This window comes from Varroa destructor, unplaced genomic scaffold, assembly GCF_002443255.2.
Source record: "Varroa destructor unplaced genomic scaffold, Vdes_3.0 BEIS01000007.1, whole genome shotgun sequence".
Classification (NCBI taxonomy): domain Eukaryota; kingdom Metazoa; phylum Arthropoda; class Arachnida; order Mesostigmata; family Varroidae; genus Varroa; species Varroa destructor.
The window spans coordinates 37,911,326-37,937,373 of NW_019211460.1; the positions used below are offsets into that span (position 1 = coordinate 37,911,326).

Sequence of the window (26,048 nt, forward strand, 5' to 3'; positions counted from 1 at the left end):
GTTGTGGGCTGCAGGTTCATTAATGAGGAGGTTCGGCACTTCAAAAACACCTCACCGACGGCATCGATGCTGTCGTCTGATTCATCATTCTCATTACTTAGCCTTCACCAGCCATCCCAGCAGCAGCAGCAGCAGACGATGCAAAAAGCCGACACGAACCCAGCGCCGATTCCGTCACTGTTTCTTCGGCAGTCGGCTCTTCCTACAGCAACTACATCTGCTGATAGGACTGCAGCGGCAGTCATTAGGACCTCTGCAAAACTAAAAGGTGCGGCGACAAAGGCCAATGTAAGCGAAAAAGCACAAGCCCCACTAGGTCCGACGAAGGGCTCGCTGTCTTCACCAGATATTTGCATTGCAAGCAAAAACAAAGTTTTTGTATTGGAGCAGCCCATATAAAGTTACTGATTTTAGTCGTTTTCTTTTCTTGTATACACCCGCGTGTGTTGCATCTCTATTGCAATTCTCATTTGCCGTTATTATCAGATGCTTGTAAAATTAGTTTCCATATTTATTTCAAGTATTACGATCAGCCAGTTGAAGGCCAACGGTTGCGAGAGAGTCAGACAGAGGTTTTCGACCCATCGGCTAATTCTGTGTATTAACAGCAATCTCTACTGTAACATTCTGTTAAGTTAGGAGTAGGTTACGGATAAGGTTTCGAACCTAATAAAATGAATGAATTGTAAGGAATTTTCTTGAAAACCTAAGTTGAATGCTTGCTACCGTTGTCTGGCGCATGCACTATACAACGATGTTGATGGGGCGTCGGCTTCATTATATAAGTCGACGCCCCATCTTCTTTATAGACAAAAACCGCAATAAATCATTATTTTATTTCGAACCAGCTTGTAGCAAGAAAAAAAATAAATAACTTGTAAATTTGTCGATTTTTTTGCTCTAAGTGACTAGTACGGACCGGGTCGGTAAATTCTTCAAAAAACAGTAGCTAGGATTGTATGCGTTTACCGTACGAGTTTGAAAAAAGCCACCTTTGATATAGTTTTCGCTATTATTTTTGCGACGGTAGTCTTCAATGCCCCATGTAGCCCCTGTTTGAAACATAGCTATTATGTCTGCCACTCGCACGATCCAGTCCCTAACTCAGACAGATAATAATAATAATAATCTGCAGTAGTGTCTGACTACGCGATCTGAATACTTATATTGAGCGCACGATACGTGTACGAACATACGTAAGTACGGGCTTGTCAAACGTAACGTGGTACGTTATTATCATGGTTGTGCGTGGCAAACTGGTTAACTTGACGCCCTATAAGAAACGGGCCACAACTGGGTCATACTTCTCTACTACTCTTTTCTTCGTGTCTTTTTCAACCGATACACGTAAATATCGCCCACTTTTCGCAAGATAGTAACTGCTTGCAGCCAGTCGGGATGAAATGAACATGATATTTGTAGTAGTAAAGAGTACGTCCTAGCGAACCTGATGATCCCGAGATCAATAACCTATGTACTTAATGGACAGATTTCAGTCTCAGAGTTAATTGTCTGCGTGTGTCTCTAAAAATTTATAGATACTTGTTACCTGTAAATACTTATGCTGAAATGTCAGCATCTTTATAAATCTTTGAAGAAGGAAAATATCCCATAATTTTCAGCACGCAATACAAAAGCTCATTCCTTTTCACAAACATCAGCATATGAGTATTTTTTTATGACACAATGTCCTGATTCGCATAGTTGGCCGTAACTAAAGTGGCAGAAAATAGATTAAAAGATATAGAAAAATACACATCATCGTTTACCTCTCTAATCCGGTAAAGAAGCCGAGTGACCTCTTTGCCCATGGTTTTTTCTTATACCCTCTTTATTTGATTTACTGGACCGTTCCTGGTCGCTTTTAACGGTTTTTGCTTAGGCCAGGGATTGCATATTGTCGCACTAAATATTCGAAGCCGACATCAAAGGACTCGTCGTCCTTGTGTCCTCCGAACGCGCCAAAGTCGTATGTTTTATTTATGTTCAGTTTTTCCTGAAGTGCTTAACGTGTTCTCGCTTAATAAGATTTACGCTATGGCTAGGTGCAGCTGACGTACTCGCCTCCCCTCCATTTTCTAACCCGTAATGCACCAGCTATTAAAGCGGCCAGGTTTCTGAGGGCAGAATAACTTAAAAAAAAAAAACTGATCAAATTAATACCTCTTAGCTTTGTTATCCTCTGAACGATACGCTGGTTTAAATTTGGTATACTCGAATTACTGGAAAATAGAAGCACTTTGTCAAATTTGCCTTACTTACGTTGAAGCCTCTCATACGTAACAGTTGTCTAGAATCATTTGTACCGCCCATGTCGAGATCCTTTTGATCCTCTCTTCCTTTTCATCTATTTTAGTCAAAAACGTACGATAAAGCCATCATGATAATGTCGTCTCAATTTCGGGCACATTCTAACTGGGAACTCGGCCATCTAACTTTGTTTCCTAGGCTAATGAATAACTTTATTGTGCGCGTTAATGAAAGGATTGTAGATGATGAATGGACAATGTGTTTCGCCGGTAGTTTAAGGCCAAATACCCAACATTAGCTTATGACGATATTAAGCTAGCTGGGTTAAGTTTATCATCACTTCTTTAAAACATTAGTTTAGCAAAAAACTGAAAATCGTTTCCATCATCCACAGATCACGCAGGAAAAACGTCACCTTGATAGATACGATCTTTGTGTTGTAAGTAAATCTATGCGAAAACGACGAGGCTGTGGCTGTTAGACGTGTACAGCAAACATTAAGGAAGTCGCAGTCAGATCAAGGAACTTCTCACTCGTTCCGGAAGGGGAGCAAACTTACTTCGGTGGCATCGAGGCGATAGGGCGGGAGAAAAATTGCGATCATTCTGAATAACTTGACTACTCTTGTCTTGGTATTATAATCATTTATTGCAACATAATTGATTGTAGCCGTAGCATTGATCAGCTGTAGATATCACCCCAACCTTTGATTTTCATTAGCCTTCAAGGACGTTTGTGCGAGACTACAGTTTCAGTTACCACAACTTTTGGGCTACTCTATTAATAAAACGGCAGATTAGTCTTTTAATACCTCATTTATGTTCCATTTTCCAACCCACAAGCTTTGTTACGAAAAATGATAGCCACACAATGTACGAAGCGTTTCTATCAAGGAAGTTTTACAGTAAAAGCTGCAAGGATTCGGGTGTTCTTGAATTGCGTAGACGAGTGAATGGCCTAATTCAGCCAGAGAAACGCAGCCTAAACTTACGTAGTTAAAATTGACAAGATAGTTCTACTGATCAGTGCGCACTGCCAATGTATTGGCTGAGGAAGGGTTTAATTGAAACAAAGACCATCGGCTAATATTGCAAATCAGATCTTTTTAGTCAACACGTGTGTTGCTAAATGTGGAGTCGCTCCGATATTTACCAAATGTACATATTTTCAAGGGCGCTGATACTTACCAGCAAATAATAGCAAGGCAATAGCTGGACAGGTATCATCAGACCTTTCCGTTTAATAAAGCATGACATTTTTATCATGCAGTGGGTAAATTTTTGTGTAGGCGAATACGTCTGTGCGTTAACACTCTTTGTGTGAGCAGCGTTGTTTGTGACAATGTAAGAACCCTTTTCAGCTTTAATACGTCACAGTTTAAGGTTGTGCCTGCATTCATCAGGCACATCTGCTATGTGTATGGTTGTAAGAAAAACGTTAAATTTCAGCTAAAATGTCGTTCTGCAAATGCTTCTAGTATTCGAAATGCTCCCTGTGTGGCACACGATTAGGGGTATAGCATTTTATTTTTTGGTATTAGTATTGGCAGCATTTTTCGTAACGTACACTACGTAAAGCCTAATCGTAGCGACCTTTTATGTATTTGATTACTTGTTTGAATGGAACATCATCATCGTCGTGTCCTGGCTACCGTTCTTCCAGTGTTCCCCATTCTTCGAATACATGGTGCGTATAGCCCGGATGTCAGTACGTCGACCTCGCTTTTCAGATGGAGGACTAAAATTGTTCTAACTACGCTCGCGTGTCATAAAGGCTGTTTCGGTCGACGGGGGCCACGACCAATGGCAGCAGCGAAGTTAGGCGCCATTGTAAGGCATAGCAAACCCGGCGACGCCGGCCGAGGCGGCAGCGGGTTTGCCAACAGGAAAAGGTCATGTTGGCTTCGCTAACTCGTCTACCGCTCGAGCGAAGCCAACTCCAGGAAGCCAATGAGCCTTGAAGGCAAGCAGGCACACTAGGACGGCGAGGGACCCGTTCATTGTAGAGGCAGCTCCGCACAATTTTGAATAACAGTGACAAAAGTAGTGGCGTTGGACAACGTCTCGAAAGCCAAATAGGCTGAATTCCTCATTGAAAATAATTCGAAAATAGGCAGATTTATTCAATCGTAATATTTTTAACAGATATCTTCATTTTATATTATGGGTTTTTATGTTCATTGGGTGTTGCTAACAGTGAAAGACGAAAGCTTACAATGCAGCATTCCAAGGCTTTCTTCTGGGTTGAGACCTTCTACATTTTGTTGTCAGAGCCATAATGACCCGGAACGTCTATGCGTTTAATTGTGATTGTTCTATTAAGCGCTATGTGAAAAGTGCTATCCAATTAAATATAAACCCGGAGATTAAGTGTGGTGTTCGATTTTTTTTTTATCTGATCGCTTACGGCGTACCTTTAACTTCTAAAAAGGTATTATGAGAACAGCCATACGTAAACGTCATTATGTCGATTACAGATCCTGACTAACAAAGCATGTTATACTACTAAACGGCTAAACGAGCTCCTATATATGGTCGCAAAATGATATAGATATGCTGCGAACAAAGACCGGTGATATCTAATTTATTTGGCAATTTCTAATCAGAACTGTCGGTTTGTCGGAATACGATATGAGAACACTCGTCTGAGACGTATAAAAAAAGCACAGTTTCACTAGATCCCTGTCCTATAGATTATCAATAGCCTGATTATTTAGTTATTTCAGATAATGTTAAGTATATTTGCAGCTTGAACAAACTACTGTCATATGTTTTGACTTATAATATATTGTACGTATCCATACATCGCTTCAACAGAACGCTTTTCTCGTGCGAATGGCATCTATCTGTATGAGTTTGGTCGACAGAGGCTTAATGATGTGCAAAACAAAGGCGGCTTGACTGATAGTTCGCGGCTTTTATTAACAGGCTTTCGCTCCACGTCGTTTGCCTGACCCATCGGTGGTATGAGTATGTTCGAACTCTACTTGAGCCTTAAGTTGGCCTTTTAATAAGTAGGCTGGTAGATGACGTTATCCGGCTGAGGGCCCTGGGTACGGAGCCGGCCATGACCTTCCTGCGTCCGCATTAACGTTGGCGTCGATAAGCCAACGTCTGGACAATCAGTGAAATCGTCTAAGGGGACTCGTAACGATTCAAAGTGGAAACACAGCCGTACAATAATCTGCCGCATTCATCTGACTCACGTTGTTTCGCCCCTTGAAGGTGTTCGTCCACCAAATGAATTTTCGTTGTTGTCCAGGTTCGCAGCGTTCAGTGACGGACCCCCAGGCGGCAATGGTATAAGTACCTACGGCCACTCTTTCTTGTGGTTTACAATTAAAATTCCTCTTAAAGGCAGGTTTCAGTGAACTATATTCACGAATAAGGAACCACTTTTACCAGCTTTTGGACCACGCGGGGCAATAAGGTGCTTAGCTAACGACTCTACTAGAAATTGGTCTCTAGCTAGCATATGTATGTCTTTGTTTAGCGACGACATAAAATCTATTGGTGTTAATATCGAAACAGTGAATAAACGAATAAACTCGCAAGGTTCTATATAAATTCGTTGCGAAATTACCTTAGTTATTTCTAAAAAACTATGTAATGATTACTAGGTAACCTACATTCATATGACACCTATATATGGGTTATCTTGAAATATATTATGGTGTCGTAACAAGCCATTGTTCACAGAAATATGTATGGGTTTTGTTTTTTTTTTTTTGTTATCTGAACCTTGGCAAGAAGTTCTCGTTTACAATCATAATATATTGTGCTGTCAATAAGTGTGTTTTACTTGGAACGTGTCCATTGCTACTGCGGCCTACATGGGGGAAATCCATTTTCGATTGTGCCAAGCTACAAGTCAATAATTAAAAGGCTACTTTGCGTTCTATTGGAACAGATGTATCTGTTTTGCAAAGCTTGCTATGGCTTGCTTGTGAATCGGTCATTCCTAAAGGGATACCTTGTGGGCAATAATGCATATAATGTGGGTAATTTTTTTCTCTGATTCCCTAAAAAAAATCTCTTATTTTATTATCCGCATCATATGTATTATTGCCCACAGACTCGAACAAAGGTATACATTACTCGTTTTGCATAAGACTTTGAAATTCAATTGATGATAACTTTTACATCTGCGAATCCTCTTTTATAGAGGATTCGTGTAGCTGTGTGTGGGGGCTACAGGCATGACGTACGCTATCAATGGGAATACAATCTAGGGTACCCAGACGTCCGCGCAATTACTCTACAGCTTGTGTCCTTAATAAGGCACTTGACACAGTCCAGTTGATTTTAACTAATGCTTCCATGACGGTAGCATAATAGTTTGTTGAATTGCCGTAACTTGCGTCTAACTTTATTCATCCACGTGCGGGGACATCTACAAGTTACGATTTTTTCCCTCAACACGTCACAACAAAGTCCACGCCCTGTGGATCGTTTCATCTCTTCACGGACGTTCACACAGACCGACGGATGTTTCTCGGCGTAGACGGCCCGCAGCCGCCGCAAATTGCAAGCGTTGTCCACCCTCGCCTACTGTAGAGACGGAACTCCAGCGGGGAAGAGGTATGGTTTGTTTGGTAAGAGAGAGCGGGCTCTTAGGGTTCGCTTTGGGATCAGGGATGAATGTAGGAGCAGGAAAGGAAAAAAGAAAAGTAGAGGAAGTGGAAGACGACTTGACGAACGCGTTCCGGATCATGACGAAATGAACGGCCATATACGCAGCGATGAGCAGCAACATCCGCTAGCTGTCCATTCGAGGGAATAGAAAAGTGTGAACATGAACGTGATGGAGAAGCTAGAAGGATTGATGGCAGTGATGCGGCTGGTAAAAGCAGAGGACACAATATATCCCCTGGCATGAGTACGCCGGAAAGTTGACCCGGTCTTCCCCTGTTCGAACATGCGAAAAAGGGTCTGAATAGCGCTGACGACAGCGGAAGAAGTAGCGATCTGCTGGTCAGTTGGCTTCAGCTGGCAAACGTAGCGAGGGGCAGTCAAACAGGCATCGAGACCTTTTCGGCTCAACAACAGCCCGTGAGGGTGGCCATATGTGACGTCGATGGCTGCCGCGTTCAAAGGCGTAGGTAGGCCTGCAAAAGAAAGTACAGTGAAAGAAGAGAGAGAGAGAAATGGTGGTAGTATGTTAGATGGTGATAGAAGGCCGATATAACGACGACTGAGAATGGCCCTGGGCTACGCTTTGTTTTGATTAGATCTGCTTCTCTTGGTTTCTAGCCGTTCCACCAGCTAGTGCTGGGCTATCCGCATTCCCAATATCCGGCCTGGTCGTCCACCTATGGCAGAGAAGGCTCTATAGCTAAAGCTTAGGAACGAGGACGACTCTATCGAATTCCCGCGGGGGCTCATAGGCTGTGGCTATGGCGGTTAAGGTTGCTGCAACCGATGCCGCCATTGCCATGCCGGACTGCGTTTCTTTACATCTTCGTACTATTCGTTCGTCCGTCCGTCCGTCCGTCCGTCCGTCCGTCCGTCCGTCCGTCCGTCTGCTCTCGTTTTCCTCTCCCTTGGGTTCTTCTCGAAAAGTACCTCCTTAGCATTTCTCAACAAAGCTCGACAAAGAGCTTGCCAGAGCCTTTTCGCAATCGCCGCAGTGAACGCCGCAGGCTGGAGCGGTTCCGGAGGCGGTAACGTAGCGGCCGACGTTAGTCTTCTATAAGATCGTTTATATTCCGACGCACGAGCGTTATGGTCACTGGACGTTAGCTTTATTGCTATTTTGTGTTGCTAGTGCTAGACATTATAAACATGGGGGCGGGGGCAAGAGAAAAAATCTGGAAAGTATATTTCTCACCAGGCAAGCTTCCTACAACTGATAGTCATGGCAAGCACATTCAAACCACTAAGATGCGGGAAGCTTTGCAGCAGTCGAAAAACTGCGCAGGAAATGAGAGCAGATCCAACGCGAGCTGGAGATTGGCGTCTGGGTGTTCACCTTAATTTGTGTAAGAGAAGTCACGTTACCGTACAGGACATTAATAGGAGTATGTTGAATTATCATTGTAACCTACAAAGTGAGCTAGACCCGGATCTGCCCACACTCTTCGTATTCCCCGTTTACCTAACGCCAGGCACTGTATTTATTATACGACTTTTGTTCAGCAAATATCAGATTGAAATGTTGGAAAATGGGAAGTGGCTGCTTTATTGTCTTAACTGTTATAAGTTGAAGATTGTACTTATCGTAAATATATTATTATTATATGTGAATTCGACACGTAAATAGGGAACAGGTATAAACGTAAATTTGTATACCTACCTATCTCTATCTATTCATTTGGATTGATTAGCACCATACCACGTATCTAGAAACCTGCATACTTTACTATTTTCATGTTTAATCTCATGTTTAGATAGTGTTCTAGCCTTTGACTATCTATACCACCGATTCAGTTTCAAAACAATTATTCAGCAATGAGGAGATCGTTCACAAAAAGCCTAGTGAAGTACTTTTTTAGATATAAGACAAATAGTAAATGGTAAAACTATAGAACTGACTAAGAAACACTACCGTATACCTGTTTGTTAACCATCGAGTCGAACAAACTATTTTAGTTACATAAGCAACGCAATGTACAAAGATACTAATTCAATAAGATGAGTACGTGATATACTTAATAAATCAAAGAACAATTATCCGATATGCGCTTTATTATACCATTCGAATCCATCTCCCGACGTTTGCTCCGCGGAAATTGGAATAAATAACCGCATCGTGCATGGAAATGCTGCACGTACCGTAGCAGCATTCATCCCCTGTCAATTAGTCTCACCCTTCATTAGGAAACTGCATGGGCCAACAAAGTGGCTTCGAATGAATGCCCACAGGGACATCTGTACCTCATCAAGCGGCAATCACTCCAATGCCGAGGCACTCTGGTGTCTTTTTGACCGGTCCAATCCCGGTTCTTTTCGGTTGGTGTTTGCTTACTTGCCTTAAAGGCTACAACGGTCAATTTCGCACAAGATGCTACTCTGCGATTTGTTCATAGCTTCATAATTCTGCAGCCGCTACTCTCGTGAATTCTATATCCACAATTGCTTACTTCATACTATAACTCACTTCCTACCTCACAGATATATATATATATATATATTTGGTACAGGCCTCTTTACAGAAGCACGAGCTTTGGTTTGTTTGCATATATATATATATATATAAATAAATCATGTTCTAGGCGAAAATTTTCTAAAAATTCTATTTATTTTTTTTGCGAATAAGTTAATTTATTCGTAGATCAATGTATACACTGCGAAGGCTGTGTTGCCTGCGCAACACTAGCACTATTTAGCATACAGAATAGGCGGTGGTATTTCAATTCAACCTTAAATACTGATTTACATGGTGCTTCTAAACTGGGGTAAGAAGGGTACAAAGTTTCGTCGTCCTATGGTAAATTACCAATTTGCTCAACTATATGTAATGTAAGCATTACGTCGAGCGTCGGATTTCGGTTCGTCGTTTTCTATAGGATCCTTCAAGTGAACAAAGTAAGTGTCGGTTCGTTGGAGTCCATGAGACGCTTGGTTCGCTCGTTTAAGCACGATTATGGTATCGTCAATCAGTATTAAGATCAATAGTATGACACCAACAATATGACCAACAGTATTTTTGCTTTTCTGTTCGCTTCCGATTTGATCCGCCCTGAAACCCTATTCAGAAGCAGCATAGGGTTTCAGGTCGGATCCAACCTCCTGCGTCCAAATAGCAGCAGCAAAGCTACTAACTACTCTCTTCGTCGTCGCGATGGTGCAGAAACCGAGACAGAAAGATAGCCGAACCCCCCTAATCGTGTCCAACGAACGAATAACGAATGCTTTGCGATGGCCTGAGAAAGAAAACGAATGATCAGGGGCCCTTGCTTGACCTTTTGAGGAGTTGCTGGGAATCTGCGAAGGGCAGCATCTGTCAAGACCACCACTGGCCCGTGCTGCTGGTTGCCCACATCGTAAACGTTCATTCCTTTTACTGAGTAACGGAAAAGAATTTTGACGGTGGACTATAGAGACCTTTCATTCACAGTGATACTGGCCATCGCCACAACCGCCGCAGAAAACAGCAGCACCGCCGACTGGCTCGCAAATGAAGTCAGTGAACTCAACGCGAGGAATTAGTTGTACCTGATGCAAACGACGCGTTCTAGTTGCCAGCTGTTCGATTGTTTAATCGTAGCAGTAACCTCGCTTGAAAAATTTAGATCATTTTGAAAAGCTAAGTCAAACGGAAACGAACGTCCGCGAAGATTTCTATACGCGCACAACTACCTATAATGGCGATACGTGTGAACAGGCGATGAGGGTAGCGTGGTAGCGTAAAATGCTCAGGTAACTCACGCGTCACACAAGTATTAGAGGAAAGGAAAGAATGTAATCAATATTGTGAAAGGTAGTGTTTAATTATGAAACGTCTTTTTGCGCAGCCACCCCTAAATGCTACTGGAAAATGGGCAAACATTACCTTATTCCTTCCACAAACTTCTCTGTACAGATTCATATGAATATAATAAAGCTGGCCAAAGGACTCGTTTTTTTCCACGTAAATCTCGAGGATTTTCTCGTCCACTCATTCACGAATGGCTGACGACATGTTATTGAGTCGAATGCAACGATGTTGAAAATGAAAAAAACTGGCCGCCGTTCTCGGTCGACAAGGTGTCGCGTCACTTACGAACGACAATCTTCGAAGCTTGTCATTCACCCCACTCTTATCTCGACGCCTTCGTTTCGAAAGAATAGAAAACTCTGGAAGAAAAAAAGGCTAAAGATGAAAAAGACCAACGAGCCGAAGAGGTTCGTCAAGAAATTTTTTTCTGAAGGTATTTTTGTTTCCACTGTTGTTTCTTCGCCTATCTTTTTTTTGCAACCAACCCAGTCAGTAGTATCCTATAAGAGCTCTGTGAACACTACTATAAGGCCCTGTACGCTGATTATGCTATTTCATTTGCGCTCATGGAAAGCACTGCACTTGAGATCGGAATACGAAATATACGTAAGCATCTCTTAACACCTGCTCTAGAAATGGAAGACCCACAAACGGAAATACGGCAAAAGGTGGCAAAAGCAACCGTGAAAGGTCGAATTTTGGTACTATGATTTGCGTGTTTCATTTTTTGGTTTACCATATAGCTACGTTTGACCCATGTGAAGATCATTGCATTCTGGCCATCAATAAGTCGAAAGTGGCCTACGCTATGCCAGAAGCTTCGTTGTTCATTACGGGATATCAGCACTAAATGCTTTATGACGATGCTTTAGATCTCAGTTACTCCTTAATTAGGCCGCATAATTTATTTATAAATGCATGTATATTTTTTTTGTCATCTTTAAATATGTGAAAAATATGTGGTTACTAAATTATCTTTACTAGGGCAACATTTTACCCGTGAAAACGTCCTCTCACCTTTAACAAGATACCTCTTTTCAACTTAGACAGACAACGTTTCCAGGCCGACGAATTGGTTCGTAGCAGAAATTCTTTAGCCTTATTTTTAGGCCTATATTTCTAACCATCTTAGTGACAGGTTCCTTTTTTGAGCATACCTATCGCCATTTTTGAACAGGTAATTTTTTTTTGTTGCATGATAGATTCCCTGCAAAAACTTGAGAGCAATCTATAGCTGAAATTTTCTTCTCATCCAAGTTGTGCAAAAAGATAACAGAGACCTACGCCTAACGGTCTTTGGATTTGCCGATATTACATCTAGTTTAGCACAAATTCTCACGTGTACCCACATTTGCTTCGTTTGAAAAATGTGCATCTTTTGGAAACTACCTTTGTTGCAGTATTACTTACCTATTATCGTGTTCCCATACGATTCTTGTTCTACATAGCTTAACATTGAAAAGCTTCCATTTGATGGTAGATATACCTATATACCTTTACGGTTGCGTTGTGAATTCCTAGACCGAGCGGCAAACTTTGCCCTGCTTGTTTTCTGCTATATTTATTCACTTGCTTGACTTCAGTTTATAGCGGAAATACAATCTAACGTGTTATTTCATCGATTTCCAAAAGCTTTGGCAAGAGCTCAGGGCAAGAGGAAGGCAAATTCAAAGGCAAGAGGTCAAAAATTTTTCCTTGATTAATACTAAATCTAGCATTTTACAAATTAAGCCTCGCGCCTTCCGACTACCCCCCACATACTCAGTAGTTTAGGAAACGTGCTTGCGCAATGAACTAGGATGGTTGAAACTAGTCAACTTTCAGTTTTTTCGTACTTGTTTTTTTTTGTTGATAAATAGTACATGATAAATTGTTATATTTTCCAGATCAAATGTTTTGTAGAGTTTGAAAACCAAACGGTGTTTTAATGAAGATTTAAAGATTCATCTACTAAAACAGAGCAAATTTTCCAAAGTGAACAATCTCTCTCTCTCTCTCTCTCTCTCTCTCTCTCTCTCTCTCCATCTCTCTCTCTCTCATGTACAGTTGTTAGCAAAACGAAATTGTCGCGATAAAAAAAAAAGGACTCGATCCCAAGAGCACTGCTTTGCGATGAATTAATCCGATTCATCGACATTATACCAAATCTAACGTAAGTAAATTGATACCAATAGTTATCCTGCATGAACGGGCTCTAATGATGCCACGCGTAGCATCACATAGTCGATTACAATCCTAGACAATCCGATTTGGATTCTCCTGAGATAACTACAGTGTCACCTGCTGTACTATCCCGCTAGAGTAATTCGATTTCCCTGTTCTGGTGAATATATTAGCGGCATTTATTTCGTTGCAGTTACTCTGCTCCATACATGTAGCGCTTCCATTAAAATGATCCGACAAGTCTTCTACTGCGCTGTGATTATTTGCTTATTCTAGTCTTTGATCCGCGGAACACCCAACCTGTGGCATAAATTGGCAGGCAGACACTGCTGTAAGCGTCCGCTTGTAGTTCTCCTGAGATCCTGTTGTGCTAAACTTGTCATCCTGTTGCAACGTTCGGTTACCTTTGATTTAGCCAATTTCCTACACTGTAAGGTATCCTTGGCACAATCATAGGATGAAAAGTGTTCCACAATTGGTTAGTCCAGGTAACTTCGTTATTACATTTCGTTAATCCGTTACTGTCCTGTATGTGGCCTGTTCTTCGACAAAATAACCGAGCTAGATTAAAAAATTCGCCAAAAATAATGCAAATTCTAAATAAGTTCAGCCAATGTACGTGGCGCCAGTCTGAGATTTTATCTCACTTCTTCTGTGGTTATTCCAGTAGAAGATTGTTTTCGATATTTTTGTATTATTCTCGAAGAATATCACAGAGGACCTTTTCGAGAAGGCAGCATGTACAGTATACTAGCCTCTTCAACTTACCCAGTTGACGTACATTAGAAAGTCGTTTGATTCAGAAAACTTGCTTAATTCTTTCGGAGCTGATCTTCGCTTCACTACCATCTGAAGAAACCAATGCTATGCTCTATTTTTGCCTTTTTCAAGCTGCTCTGCCCGCTTCGGGCATAGGAAAATGCACCCCATACTTGTTCAGTTTGTCGAAATCTATTGATTTGTTCAAAAAAAACAAATACCTTGAACAATTTTTTTGATACTCATATATTTTTCGCGAAAACTCAATTGAAAGAACGTTTTTGGCAAATTCAGCTCCACAAACTCGACGTATAGATCTATTGATGAAGAGCAAAAAACGTTTTTCTTACGCGGAATTTCATCCCTCAGTATTTTTTTCGACCTGAAAACTGAAAGGAACGTAAGCTGTGAATACTCGTAGATGTCAATTTGTCACCAGAGTGTGGGCATGTTATGGCGGTGTTATCGAGGCGGTGTGTGAGGGCTATCGAGCGACGTGTACAAAGCAGTTCTGTTCCTGTGAATAGATTTCGGTAATAGTGTTGCCTTAGCTTAACATTTGCAAACCCCGGGGACATGGCTTAGGACAATGTATAGCTGGTCGTGATTGAAAATAAGTCTTTTGAAAGAAATTAGTTTTTTGTTTGCACTGTGTGAATAGCCACTGCGAAACGAAGCCGTATCGGAGAATGGCGGCGATGGTTAAGTGTTATGTCGACATCTTGGGAAAGCGTACGTACCTCATAAAGAGCAGTATGATCTCGAAACTCTGTTCGACTATTCTGGTGCCGTTGCATATTTAACAGGACCAAGTTCCTCATGAGGGACGTCTTCTGTAAGCCGTATAGTACGCGAGTGTGGTTTGGTTACCTCGAAACTGTCGGGGAGTCCACGGTAACGTGATACGTCATCCGAAGTCCGATCGAGTGCATGGTAGACCGTGGCCTCCTCGTAAAAAAGATCGATGGAAAATTATTAATATTTCAGAAAATTCAATTACATAATAAGGTTGGCGGGCAGAATAATAGGATTTTTCGACAGTTCGCCGGCCTTAAGGAAACCTATCCTCACCAATATCTAACAAGAACCATTAGCCGCGGTGAGGTGCTTTCGGTGGTGTATCATAAAGTACCTTAACAAACGGGATTGCTGTCTTGATTATTGGCATCAGTGCCGCGCCTGGCAACAGGCAGCGAACTACTGAGATTCCGCCGAACGGTTTCTCAGTGCTGCACGTGTCACGGAGTAGCCGGTGAACAGCTTAAAAGACTTCACCTTTGTGGGCGCCAATGAAGTCGTTCATGCGTGTGATTCGAATATTCAAGGACTATTATGTGCTGATCAATGGCTTGTACTTTATTTTTTGATAGTTTTGACTTGCACGTTGACCTCTAAATGCTGTTGCGGGGAAAAGCGGCTGAAGTTGTGTAAGATCTTGGGATATTCCGTCGGCTTGTGGTCAAGGTAGATCGACGTTTGATTGTGGTAGGAATCGGCGATCAGAAGAGTCACGTTGTGCTTCAATACGCGTGCATTATATAGAAAATTCTTCTTCCCTTATGAATAGTCTTCGGACGAAGCGAGTGGGCTAGTTCGCGTGTTTTCAAGATATCCACAAATAGATCTCAAATCCTTATGGCATCCGTTTCGTGTTGGTATTTGTCATCGTCTGCTCCCAATGTTCGTTACCAAGAAGTCCGTTCCATATAGTCCGTTCCATTGAATATAGCAACATGACTTGTGTAGGTTGTCTGTGTGCCGAAGGGAGTAAATCAATGAACGTGATGGAACGGGAGGCGGTAATCGAACCTTCGCCAATGAGATGTATCATGATGGTCTTACCTCTTGTTGACGCTGACTATCTAAAAATACCAGAGTAGATGGTTGTAAGCTGTTGCCAATGTCAAATCTGTATAACTGTGTAATATTAATTTCACAGTGCAGTTATGCAAAGTTCTTACGATGAATAAGTTAAGCTTTTCAGTACCATGCTGGATATTGTCATACAAAGTAAGGCCCCGCCAACACTTTCGAAGCACGAGCGAGTCTTTGTGAACGTTCAGCGTTTATTTACTTAATCAAGATCGATTATTCAAGGCGTCTGAAGACGATGAGGGCATATTATTGTGATACGGCACAAGCTCAACCAGAGCACGCCCGCCGAGAGTAGCGGAAGACTCACTGCTTATATCCGAATCAGACGTGTCAGTTGATCAGTCCCTGATACTAGTAATAAGCTATTCTCGAAAACCTTTTTACTACCGCCTGTGTTGAGTGGTTTGCTCATTCATTTTTGTTATTTCGGTAAGACCTAGATAGTTCGTAGCTTGTAATAGCAACCACAGTATTAAAAGGTTTGTTGTAACTTGTTAATATCAGGTGTCGATGATACGGAATTAACGAAAACTAGACTACGGCAACGCCGAGAAGCGTACTTTTTTATGGCTGCATTGATGTTCACTATTTCTACTTTAATAGCGATCGTAGTGTGCGTCAGTGAACCTGTGAGCACTCGGATCGTTTCCCGATCGGATCAGGTTTGTGCCAGAGTTGTTTTGTAGTGAATGGTACGATGAAGTTGAACTAAGCCGTATATGACATTGCTAGAAATGGGAGTTCTGCAAATGCAAGTTTCAATCTATCCACTTTCCCAAGATCCTGTGACCGATAAACGGGGATGTTACTCGAAATACGTCACGTGTGAACTGTGGGCTTTATCCTCTTAGGGTAACGTTTACGTGTTTGAAAAGGTAAGCTACCTGATAAATGATAATCTAACACTAGACCGTCTATTTTTGCAGGATATCAATGGTGTAATAGGCACGACCGGAAGCAAACTATACATACCGAAATCGGCTGTTTCAAATACACTGACGATTGTGGCATAGAATGAACGACGTACTCCATTCCCTTATAGGAAATTGCGACAATCGAGAAGCAAGCAGTTTAATGGGCTCCCTAGAATGTATCGTGCGCGTTTCGTAGTTTTGCAACTGATCGCGCAAAAAACAGTCGATTTTAACTCGGCGAGCCAGAGCACAAATTTTTGGTCGTCGTTTTGAGAAAAAAAAAAAAAAAACACACGTTATGAATGAGTTCTCGTCGTCACTGGGATAATTTTTGCCCCAGGTTGCGAAAAAAAAATGTAAGGCTCTTGTTAAGACCCATCTATGACGGAGTTCCTTTTTTTTTCTTTATTGTAGCCTATTGACGTATTTCAATCGCTTAATTTTCTGGCATATGAGTGTCTCTCAGAAACGACTTTGGTAGATAATCGCCCCCCACCCCACTAATAAACTTGGAAATATGGCAGTTGAAAGATGTGCTTCGCAGTGCGATGAGCGTCCCGACAAGTCTGGTCACCAGGGCATATTAAGCGACGCTGGAGCGCGTCCTGAAGTACACGCTCATCGGTCCGACTGGATGATTCGTACGTGATTAATGTTGAATTTACGATGGCCGACAGTTTGACTAGATAAATAAGCAGTATAAAGGGCGTTAAGTGGCTTTTAGCGTTCTTAGTTAAACGTCTTCTACATAAATAAAGGGTACGTTACTACGATTTATGAGAAATACATTAATAACGACGCTCTACGATCCGGTGACGTGATGTTATTACCGAATTATATTTAGTTTAATGTCAAAGCCGTTTCGTTTATGGAGCCTGGACCTTGTTTAGTATAGCAGTGTGTTTCTGTAGATATTTACTATAAGATGTACTTCATTTCGGTGGCTGGCTAACAACAAGCTCCTATAATATAATTTATTGATCTTTACAGGTTATAAATGTCTCTGTAGGTGATATAGTAGACTGTATTTGTTGATCATTTCCAACTTAAGACAATGGTCATAAGCCTCTGGTTCGGAATACGCTATCTACATCAACATCATACATCGTTTCGTTTCATTTCTAAGGATAGCTCCACCTGTTTGAGCGCAAGCTTACAGTTTGCTTTTTGAATTGCCATGTTTTTCTAAGCTCGACATTTTATCAACTTGTGATGTGTGATCCATCAAACTTATGCACCTGTGAACTTACCTCTCATGACGAGGTTGACATTTTTGTGCGGGCTTCCGTGTGCCGTGTTCGTGGAAGAACGGACGCTTTACGTTATCGTCATGTAATCGCGAAAGCGATGTTTGCATATTTAGAAAGACGCTTCAGCACAGATATAACGTATTCTGGGTCGACCGATCGCATATAGCCGAAAGACATTTTCAGCTGGTTGGCTTTTATATATTTCAATTTAACCCTTTTGCAGCGATAGCGCTTCAAAGACTGTACGGTAGCGTGTACTGTCGAATTGCCTTTGTTTAAACGCGTTCTATATTTGTTGAGTATTTTCGAAAAAAATACGGTTAGTGCCTTTTCCAAGTTCTAGGGGAAGGTAAAAGGCCGTACATCTTCCGTATATATACAAGGGCGTGGTATGTAGACGAGGCCAATTGTTATAGTTCCATTTCTATTCCATAATGTTATTATTTGACTTAGTCTCGCTAAGTTGATACCGTTCAGTTAACAAGAAACTACCATTGTTGTTGTGTAAACACGGCAGGCAAATTGTTGTCATACGTGATTTAATGTAAGAAGCCTTTGTAGCTCCGATCCTGTCGTTGCTCGTCACTGTGCCCCGTCGCTATTATTGTCTTCTTATCTTGTACATTTATTGCGATCCTCGTTTATCTAGATACGTCGCTGTTGCAGCTTCATAACTAACGCTTTGACTACTCTGCTGGAATGATCACATCAATATTCGAACAGATATTGTATGGCATATTTATATAAACCAAAACGTTTTCGAAAAATTCAAATTACATGTATATAAACGTATTGCATCATTTTTTTTCTTACGTTATATCTTACTGCATAATGCTACCATCCAGATGATGGGGCTGGTTAATTAAAGCTAAGATGCATCTTCAAACTTGCATGTACAACACACAATTCATTCCAGAGTATATTGGATAACAATCCTCGGTTTTGGCCATTTGGACAGTTTCGACAGCGGACGCTATTATAATGTATCAACGATATTTTGCAGGGTGTACAAAATTAATGGTAAATTAGTGATCTATCTTGCGCTTGGCGGAACGGAGACAATAGCCCCTTTTGCAAAAGAAAAATTTTTGCGGATACAATCAAATAAATGTCATCAATTTTCTTACGTCCTACTTTACCAGGCTTAGCAGAATCGATCATGTTAGCGAGTATTTGGCGTAACGGCTGGAACTTTAAATCAGTTCTCCTATTGCCCACCCGAAGAACTACGCTTTTATGCGATTCCTGGAAGTACTTATGTTAACGAACGCCATCGGACTTCCTGGAAAGCTCGCGTTCTTGGAGCTCTGCCGTGTAGCCACTGTAACACCGATACGTAGTAAAAACCTCCCACCGAAAATAAATTCCATCATATGTCAGTCCGAAAACTCGTTATGTGTTCCCGTTCTGAAGTACACTTACTATGCTAGTAGCCTAAGAGGAAACTTTGCGATTGCCAATTGTAGGATTGAAGGGTTCAACTCACGCAAATACGCAGCACAGTTTCTTCTTCCTAGATTGAACTTGTTATTAACAAAAACAACTCAGCTTCACCGTACCATTACAAATCTTATTCATGCATATTGTGGAGCAGATCACGTTAGAGGGGGGAGGAGGGGGGTACTGCTCGTAGAAATACAATACCCACCACACGCTAAACACAATAGATTATTAACTCGTTTTTTTTTTGTCTAACAATAGTAACAAATTTCAATCCGCTGCCAAATGACGCAATAATTATATGATGCAATCGTAATATTACGCAGACAGACTGGTCGGACCAGAAGCACCTGGAGAAAATATTAGGTGGAGATTCGAAATTCCCCTTTGTCCTCAAGAGCTAGCGCTTTAAGTATGTGGTAACGGTAGAATGAATATATAATAGGCGCCGAGAAGTAAATGTGCTTACAGCACATCCTTCACTGGACGATAAATCACGCACAATCTATATAGATAGGCGTCTTTTGGCATTAAGGTCAATCATATTTAGTTACGGTGGCAAACGTTTACTACCGTCGACTTCGACTTCAGCAGCTACTGCTCCTCGTCTACGTCACCTCGCGCGAGTTTGCGTCTATTTCGCAACAGCTTTATGGATTTCGTACGTGATTTGGCACTAAACCCAAATCAGTTTATCATTCTGGAACTTGATAACATGTCTTTCTAACTGCTTACCGCGTAAAAGGTCTATTGAAGGCGAACCCCACGTGAATGTATAACATGATTCGGGGTAGGCCTTTACATCTATGAAAGTTCGCATTACATTTAAAAAATCGTTTATTCCTTTTTTGCATATGTATAGTATTTTTTCTCATACAGTTTTGTCTTAATTTTTGTCTGTAGCGTAGGCACTGCAAGAGCAAAAGCTCTGAGCGAAACAACAAAACGTTCCGTCATAGGCCAAATGAAGAAGCAGGCTTGCCAATTTTGCCGTTGTCTGATTTAACTAATTTAATTAGATAATCTCACAGCAGGCTTAATGAGACCTATACCCTTTGTTAACCTTAAGATTAAGAACCTTACCTTAAGATTACAATTAAGAACGAATTCGATCGAAATTCAATATGTATTATTGGCTAAATTGCATTTTTAGGTATTAGACAGACTGATTACGGGTTACGACAGGCTGATTCATTATGTGGTATCTTAGTGAGCATCTTCTAGCACTGATTTTATTACCCCGCTGGGGTGGCTGTATCGTTTTACGTTGACAGCCCAATAACCTCGTCATTTTGTAGCTGCCCACTACAACGACAATAGTTTACAATCGTAACTAGGCCCAGCATCAAAATGGTCATTGTAAATCCAAATAAATCTCCGTTCATGTAACATCTGGCCGAGTTGAATTCCCTCGCAGTTGTTTGCTGTCACTCATTGGGCTTTTTTTGGAAAATCATTGCTCCACACTATCCCAACAATTTATTCTAATATTAGTGAATTTTGTTGGTATTTCATTCATTTTAACATGTGTTGTGATGGAAACTACATTAGGACTCATACATTGAACCTACTCAAACAAGATCCTTTGTCTTATTCAGATATAATGAAATGATATTTTTGGGTGTATCTAGTTGTGCGTAATAACAACACCCCGTTGCAATTTAATTAAGTAACTCTATTTACTGGATTCATTCGACAGATTTGCAACGTTTAATATATCACATTATAATTATCTTGTATTTTGCATCCCGTCCTCCTTTTGGAATGTTCAGACAGTCCTGCCGCCGCGCTACAGTTATCTCATCGGCCCGTTTTAATAGTAAAGGACTGGATTTACATTGTCCTATAACCTAATCTAACCTGGATGATTGTTCGACTGATGCCCTTAGACAATTTTCTTCACACCCTGTTGCAATAATGCTGTTTTTTCATCGCAGTTACCGGTCGCAGTGGCTCTATTTGTTTAATTCGCTCATTGTGTCGGTGACCCCATTGCCATATTGTTTTACTTTATCGCGATTCATCCCGTTAGTTCGCTGAAGGGGTCCCGTTCTTTTATTGGGGTATTTTAATCAATTCGTTAGTATTCTGGCACTTGACGATGCAGCTGAGTTTAATAGCAGAACGTATCAATGGAGAACCAGATAAATTGACATATTTCGATTGCGTATTTTAGATGTTCCGTTTCTTATCTTTGACATTTCACTAACCAGTAAACATTTGAGCCAAATTTACGCTTGCACTCCCGAATAGACTATGGAAAACCGCGATGACGGAAGCTCTGCAGCAAAGCAGAGCTCGTTCCTCGTCAGTGACACGTGGAATTCCTTAAAGCATCCCATATAGGATCATAACCAGCAAACAAAAAAAGAAACCTATAGATAAAGGACAAAAACCAAACATCGATTCCTCCTCACAAACTGGATCTAAGGTATAGATGTAAGAAACACGTGGGCCGTGTTCTAGCGCTAATTCACACAACTATTACCACGAGGGTACCCATCCAAAGGCACACGTCGCCACTGACAAGAAGCTCCTGCGAGCACAGAAAATCTTCTTTTGACATCTTTACTATTTGTCAATGCATATTGAAAATGGTAGTTCAAGGTAGTCTAAAAAGCTTCAGAAGACACGTTACTGGACGAAAGCTGTTACACAGTAGATTTGTTATATCGGTCCAGAAGATAACATTCATTTTATTTTTATCTGTCTTATTTCACATTTTGTATTCGGACTGAACGCGTCTATACTAACTCGCCATAATATTTCATCAAAAAAATCAATGCCTAAATAATGCCGTATACGAGAAATTGCAAACATTTCTGTTGAAATGTAACGAAATTTAAAACATCGTAGCTTATACCGAGATTAAAATCGGCATGTAGTAATATGTACATGTGTATAGTAATTCCCCATATTCGTTCACAGAGCAAACGAAAAAGGTCCAAAAAAAAAACGTGCCTAAACTCCTAAATTTCCTTTTAATTCGTATTAACTGAAGAACGATAACAATAGAACCTTTAGCGATCTAAATCAGGACATTTTATCGTTGCCTTCAGCGAATCCGTTTCATAACTAGAAAAGACAATAGTCTATGATTTACTCATGATGAGCCGGGTCGCCTTTTGTGAATTGGACGGCTATCTCACGAGAGAGTTGGTGGCTTCAGAAGCTTCTGTTGTTTATGTCAACGTCGATATGTACAGGTCTAAGGTAGAATTGATTGTGGAGAGGTCCGATGGCATATCGACGTATTCAGATGATCTCTATAGCGACCGCTATAGAATTGAGACGAACAGCAAACGTTGCCGAGTTGTACACATTCGTTGAAAGTCATTGGTCTATCAAGTAAGAGGATACACAAACGGTTCGAGTGAGGATTGGCGCGAAGAGACGTTTGTTTATAGACGGTTGCCGGATCGCGACACGTATTTTCACTGCACAATGCGAAAACAAAATACCTGGCCCATAGTAGAGACTATAATGCGTTAGCAGACTATTATCTAGTAAAACGGTATAGCGTCTTTTTTTGTTTTTTTTTTTAGCTTGCCAAATTGTCGCTAGTGTCGTTTTCATGCAGCAGCTTCTGAAAGCCGTCACGATCCAAATTTACAATCATAGTCCCAAATGTGTCTTTTGAAGTTTTTATCTCCATGTATAATTTAGATATTTTAATTATGAATCGAAAACGATCTGCTAGCCTAAGTAGTAACGATATAATCCAGTGCTAAAACTTCCGAGTTCAGTGTACTGGAAAAGTATACGCTCTAATTTCTAGGTAGAGTCATTAGACTCGGCCAGATGTTATCGGGCCAATCTAGACTCATCTTTCTTTTAGAAAAACTCTCATTTCCATACCATATCAGAGCTTACTAAACACTCGCAGATTACGCAGTGAAAATCAAGTTCATAGCCTTAGATCGATGCCCAATACTTCGTACGATCCTCCGCAGTAACTAAACGAACAGATCTATTATGATTTAAATAATCTATTGATACTCATGGTGGTCTTCGGCTTCACTCAGAGAAGCCATTATAGATAACGTATAACCTTTTACTGCGCAAACAGACGACGTTCGTTGAAGTTTCACTTCAGACTCGCCGGAACAGAATATTGACAGTGAACAGACAGAGGCACAACCCTGAAAGTATAACGAAAAACAAACTGATTTTACTATTTTTGTTTATAGAGTGGTAAAGGTCTGTAGATTTGGATCAGTAGTTGACTGCGGCACCGTATAGCTACGCAGCCAAAGATTTAGATAAAACGTTTATGATCCCTATAAAGCACAATTAACAACAAACTTACAAACGAACAACGCTGAATAAACAATTTCCACTTAAGCAGGTCCCAAGTGGTACTAATAACAGTGGTAAATAACTGTATGCTTCCTTCGGACATACACATCGTGGAAAGCAATATCTATACAAACCAATTTTGATTCTTTAAAATTTCAAAGCGAAGTGTTCAGTAATACTAGCAAGCATTTAATTAAGTATTTAATAATATCTAACTGGGGTAGGTCACCTAGCAGTTGTAAATGTGAAAAAAAGACACCCCTGTAAATGAGCCATGTCAATGTAATAGTGATTTATTGATTGGCAAGCGCTCGTCGTTACAACGCTCCTGTTTGGTACTTGTTATATACTATGGTTAGGTCACAGTCAGGACTCGTAGAGGCAACGTCTGCTATATTTGTAAGAAGAATACCTCAAACCATTTTATGTCGAGTTCTCCAATATTATTCAACAACATGTCGGCCACCGAGTCAAAAATTCACTAAGAAAAATCTAATTAATGTCTATGCTTCAGCTGGATGCTGGAGTGTAACGTAGCCTTTTTCTAACCTTACTGCCAGCGTTGGTGTCCACATAAGTTACCTTCGAGGTAGAGAAACTAACGGAAGCACCAAGTTCAGACCTATTCGAACTGGACAAACGCGCGCGCACAAACACGATATACAAATACTCGATAAATCGATGAGTAAAACTTGCCGGCAACAAGCTCAATGCCATCTAACTGCAGCTTGTGTGTATGTGTCTGTATTCCACATGTGTGCGAATACTGCATTAGTGAGTCACCGGTGACTCGGTCAGCATGTGCACCCATGTGAGTGAGTAATACTTGTAAACTATGCTTTTGCCGGTCGTAACGCTGATTCTATTGCCTTTTATCTAGCGGATTTTTGGGAATCGTTGTATCAGTCTCACCGACGGTAGCGAAAGCCAATGGAAACAAAGTCGCTCTCTAGCTACAGCCAACAAACCGCGCTGTCGTTCACTGCAGTGATGGGACACAGCGTTTTCGTCGAACTTGAGTAATCCGTCTGATTTGTTTGCTTCGCAAAAACTCTCATGTAGGAGTTCCTGTCTTCATAACGGTGGACAATGCTGTATTTTCTGCGCAATGTTAGTCGGAAATTAAACAACCACAATATGTTATACAATACAACGATTCCTTTATTATTGCCGATTGCGACTATATATATATATATATATATATATATATATATATATGTACGAGTGTGAAGTAAGTGAACACGTGATGCTAGTAACACACTCGGTATGCGTAACTTAGATGGGTCCAGCCAGTCTGACTTCGGGTGGAATTAGGACATGATCGACCTTATCAAGGCTCTCCAGCTTGAATGCATCGTGCAGTTCATCTACCGACTTCAGCACAATTGACCTCCTGACAGTACGCATCTCTTATTAACCCTAGGTACGAATATTTTCTGCATCCTGTCAGCGGGTAGCCTTGCTGCTCGGTATACGGGCGCCATATTTCTAAGAAAAATACATAGAATCTTGGGTTAGAATAGAATTAGATTTGTGCAATGTGATATAAAACCAGGCTTCGTTAACGACCCGGAACCGCGTTACAGGTGGACTTTAACGCCGAACTAGTTCCGTAGGAAGTTCGCCAAAGTTAGAAAAAGAAACGGGCAAAGTTAATGACAGCAAAGTGTGACATGAATAATATACTGAATAAGTGGTCACATCATTTCGGATCATCCGCGTACGATTCATTTATGTTTTTTTTGGTTGAAAGTAAAAATGCGGGGCAGCAGTGGAGTACGGAAGATTCTGGAGGCCCTCTTAGCGGGCATTAACTAATGTTTAGCTATCAATGTTCGATCTCAGTATAAATATAATATCTATGCAAAGTAAATATAACTGGCAATAGAAGTTGCCAAAAACAAGGTGATCACCAAATGTCAGTATGTTCATTTAAATGCTAAAATTTTTGGGTTTACAACATAATCTCTATTAAACAGCCGCGACTATAAACTGATTTAATTGGAGAGCATTTAGACGGTAATGGAGACAGAGTGGTTCGGAGCTAGACTTCTAGCTATGGCTAATATACAACTTATGTTGACGAGCGATATTCTGGTAAGGCCTGGCAAGCTGATCAGACCGAATAAGCCTCTATTTTCCAGTAGATAAAATTATTTTCGTACGGAGAAATGCATATGCAATAGCTTGCGACCGAGCCCACGTAGTCCCTTGTAAACGAAAACTCCATGTTGCTCTGAAGATCCTACAAGCACTACTTATCTACTGAGAGAACTCTTAGTCATTATTTGAAGCCAAATCAGTGGCTCTACAACGTTCGCAGAAGAGCTAGAACTATCATCCCGTCTAATTTTAACGCGTACCCTATTTCGAAATTCGAATTTCTATAGTTAAAAAGGAAAAATTAGATTCACGTGAACGAATATTACATCCATAGATATTTTGAAATACATGCACCTGAACCATCATCAACGGCAATTCGTTTGTGGGGTCACTTGACCTTGCGTAGTACGTAATTGTTGAAATACTATTACTAGTAAACGTTTTTTGACCGCTCTAACACTTCGGATCGAACGGAATTAGCGCACGGACGAAGCATCAGTATTGGAGAGCCGAAAACCTGACATTACGATTGCTTCCGAAGACCCTTTAGATTAGATATGGAAGAACAGCTGTTAAT

General features: G+C 40.9%; 2 protein-coding genes and 1 long non-coding RNA gene across 5 annotated transcripts in view; 2 read left to right on the forward strand and 1 right to left on the reverse strand.

Moving 5' to 3' along the window:
• The window catches only part of LOC111254826 (alpha/beta hydrolase domain-containing protein 17C-like), a 14,410-nt gene extending 8,582 nt beyond the window's left edge, over positions 1-5,828 (forward strand). The window contains exons 7-8 of one of the 2 annotated variants that reach the window (XM_086974776.1): positions 15-268; positions 3,913-5,828. In XM_086974776.1, coding sequence (XP_086830902.1) covers positions 15-268; positions 3,913-4,160 — 502 coding nt within the window. In that variant the 3' untranslated portion in view covers positions 4,161-5,828. Of the gene's footprint in view, positions 1-14; positions 269-2,644; positions 3,515-3,912 lie in introns of those variants that run through there. The other variant, XM_022816078.2, reaches the window with a different exon arrangement.
• Positions 5,829-10,843: 5,015 nt separating this feature from the next.
• On the forward strand, positions 10,844-16,528 carry LOC111254060 (uncharacterized). Its single transcript, XM_022814532.2, has 3 exons — positions 10,844-11,101; positions 15,970-16,127; positions 16,392-16,528. The coding sequence occupies exons 1-3, from the start codon at positions 10,894-10,896 to the stop codon at positions 16,476-16,478; spliced, it is 453 nt and encodes a 150-aa protein (XP_022670267.1). The 5' UTR covers positions 10,844-10,893; the 3' UTR covers positions 16,479-16,528.
• LOC111254155 (uncharacterized) lies at positions 13,813-24,542 on the reverse strand. Of its 2 annotated transcripts, XR_002674951.2 has the most exons (4): positions 23,951-24,542; positions 23,121-23,211; positions 14,331-22,410; positions 13,813-13,979 (listed from the first exon to the last, which is right to left on the reverse strand). It is a non-coding gene; the product is annotated as an uncharacterized LOC111254155 (long non-coding RNA). The 2 variants fall into 2 exon arrangements; XR_015316532.1 differs by having other exon boundaries at positions 14,331-23,211.
• Positions 24,543-26,048: the final 1,506 nt, after the last annotated feature.

What these genes read in the sequence shown, in the direction of transcription:
- LOC111254060 (XM_022814532.2), top strand. Translation starts at nt 10,894, where the DNA reads ATGTTGAAAATGAAAAAAACTGGCCGCCGTTCTCGGTCGACAAGGTGT. An exon ending in CAAGAAATTTTTTTCTGAAG is followed by an intron (nt 11,102 to 15,969) that starts GTATTTTTGTTT and finishes TGTTAATATCAG; the next exon opens with GTGTCGATGATACGGAATTA. An exon ending in TCGTTTCCCGATCGGATCAG is followed by an intron (nt 16,128 to 16,391) that starts GTTTGTGCCAGA and finishes CTATTTTTGCAG; the next exon opens with GATATCAATGGTGTAATAGG.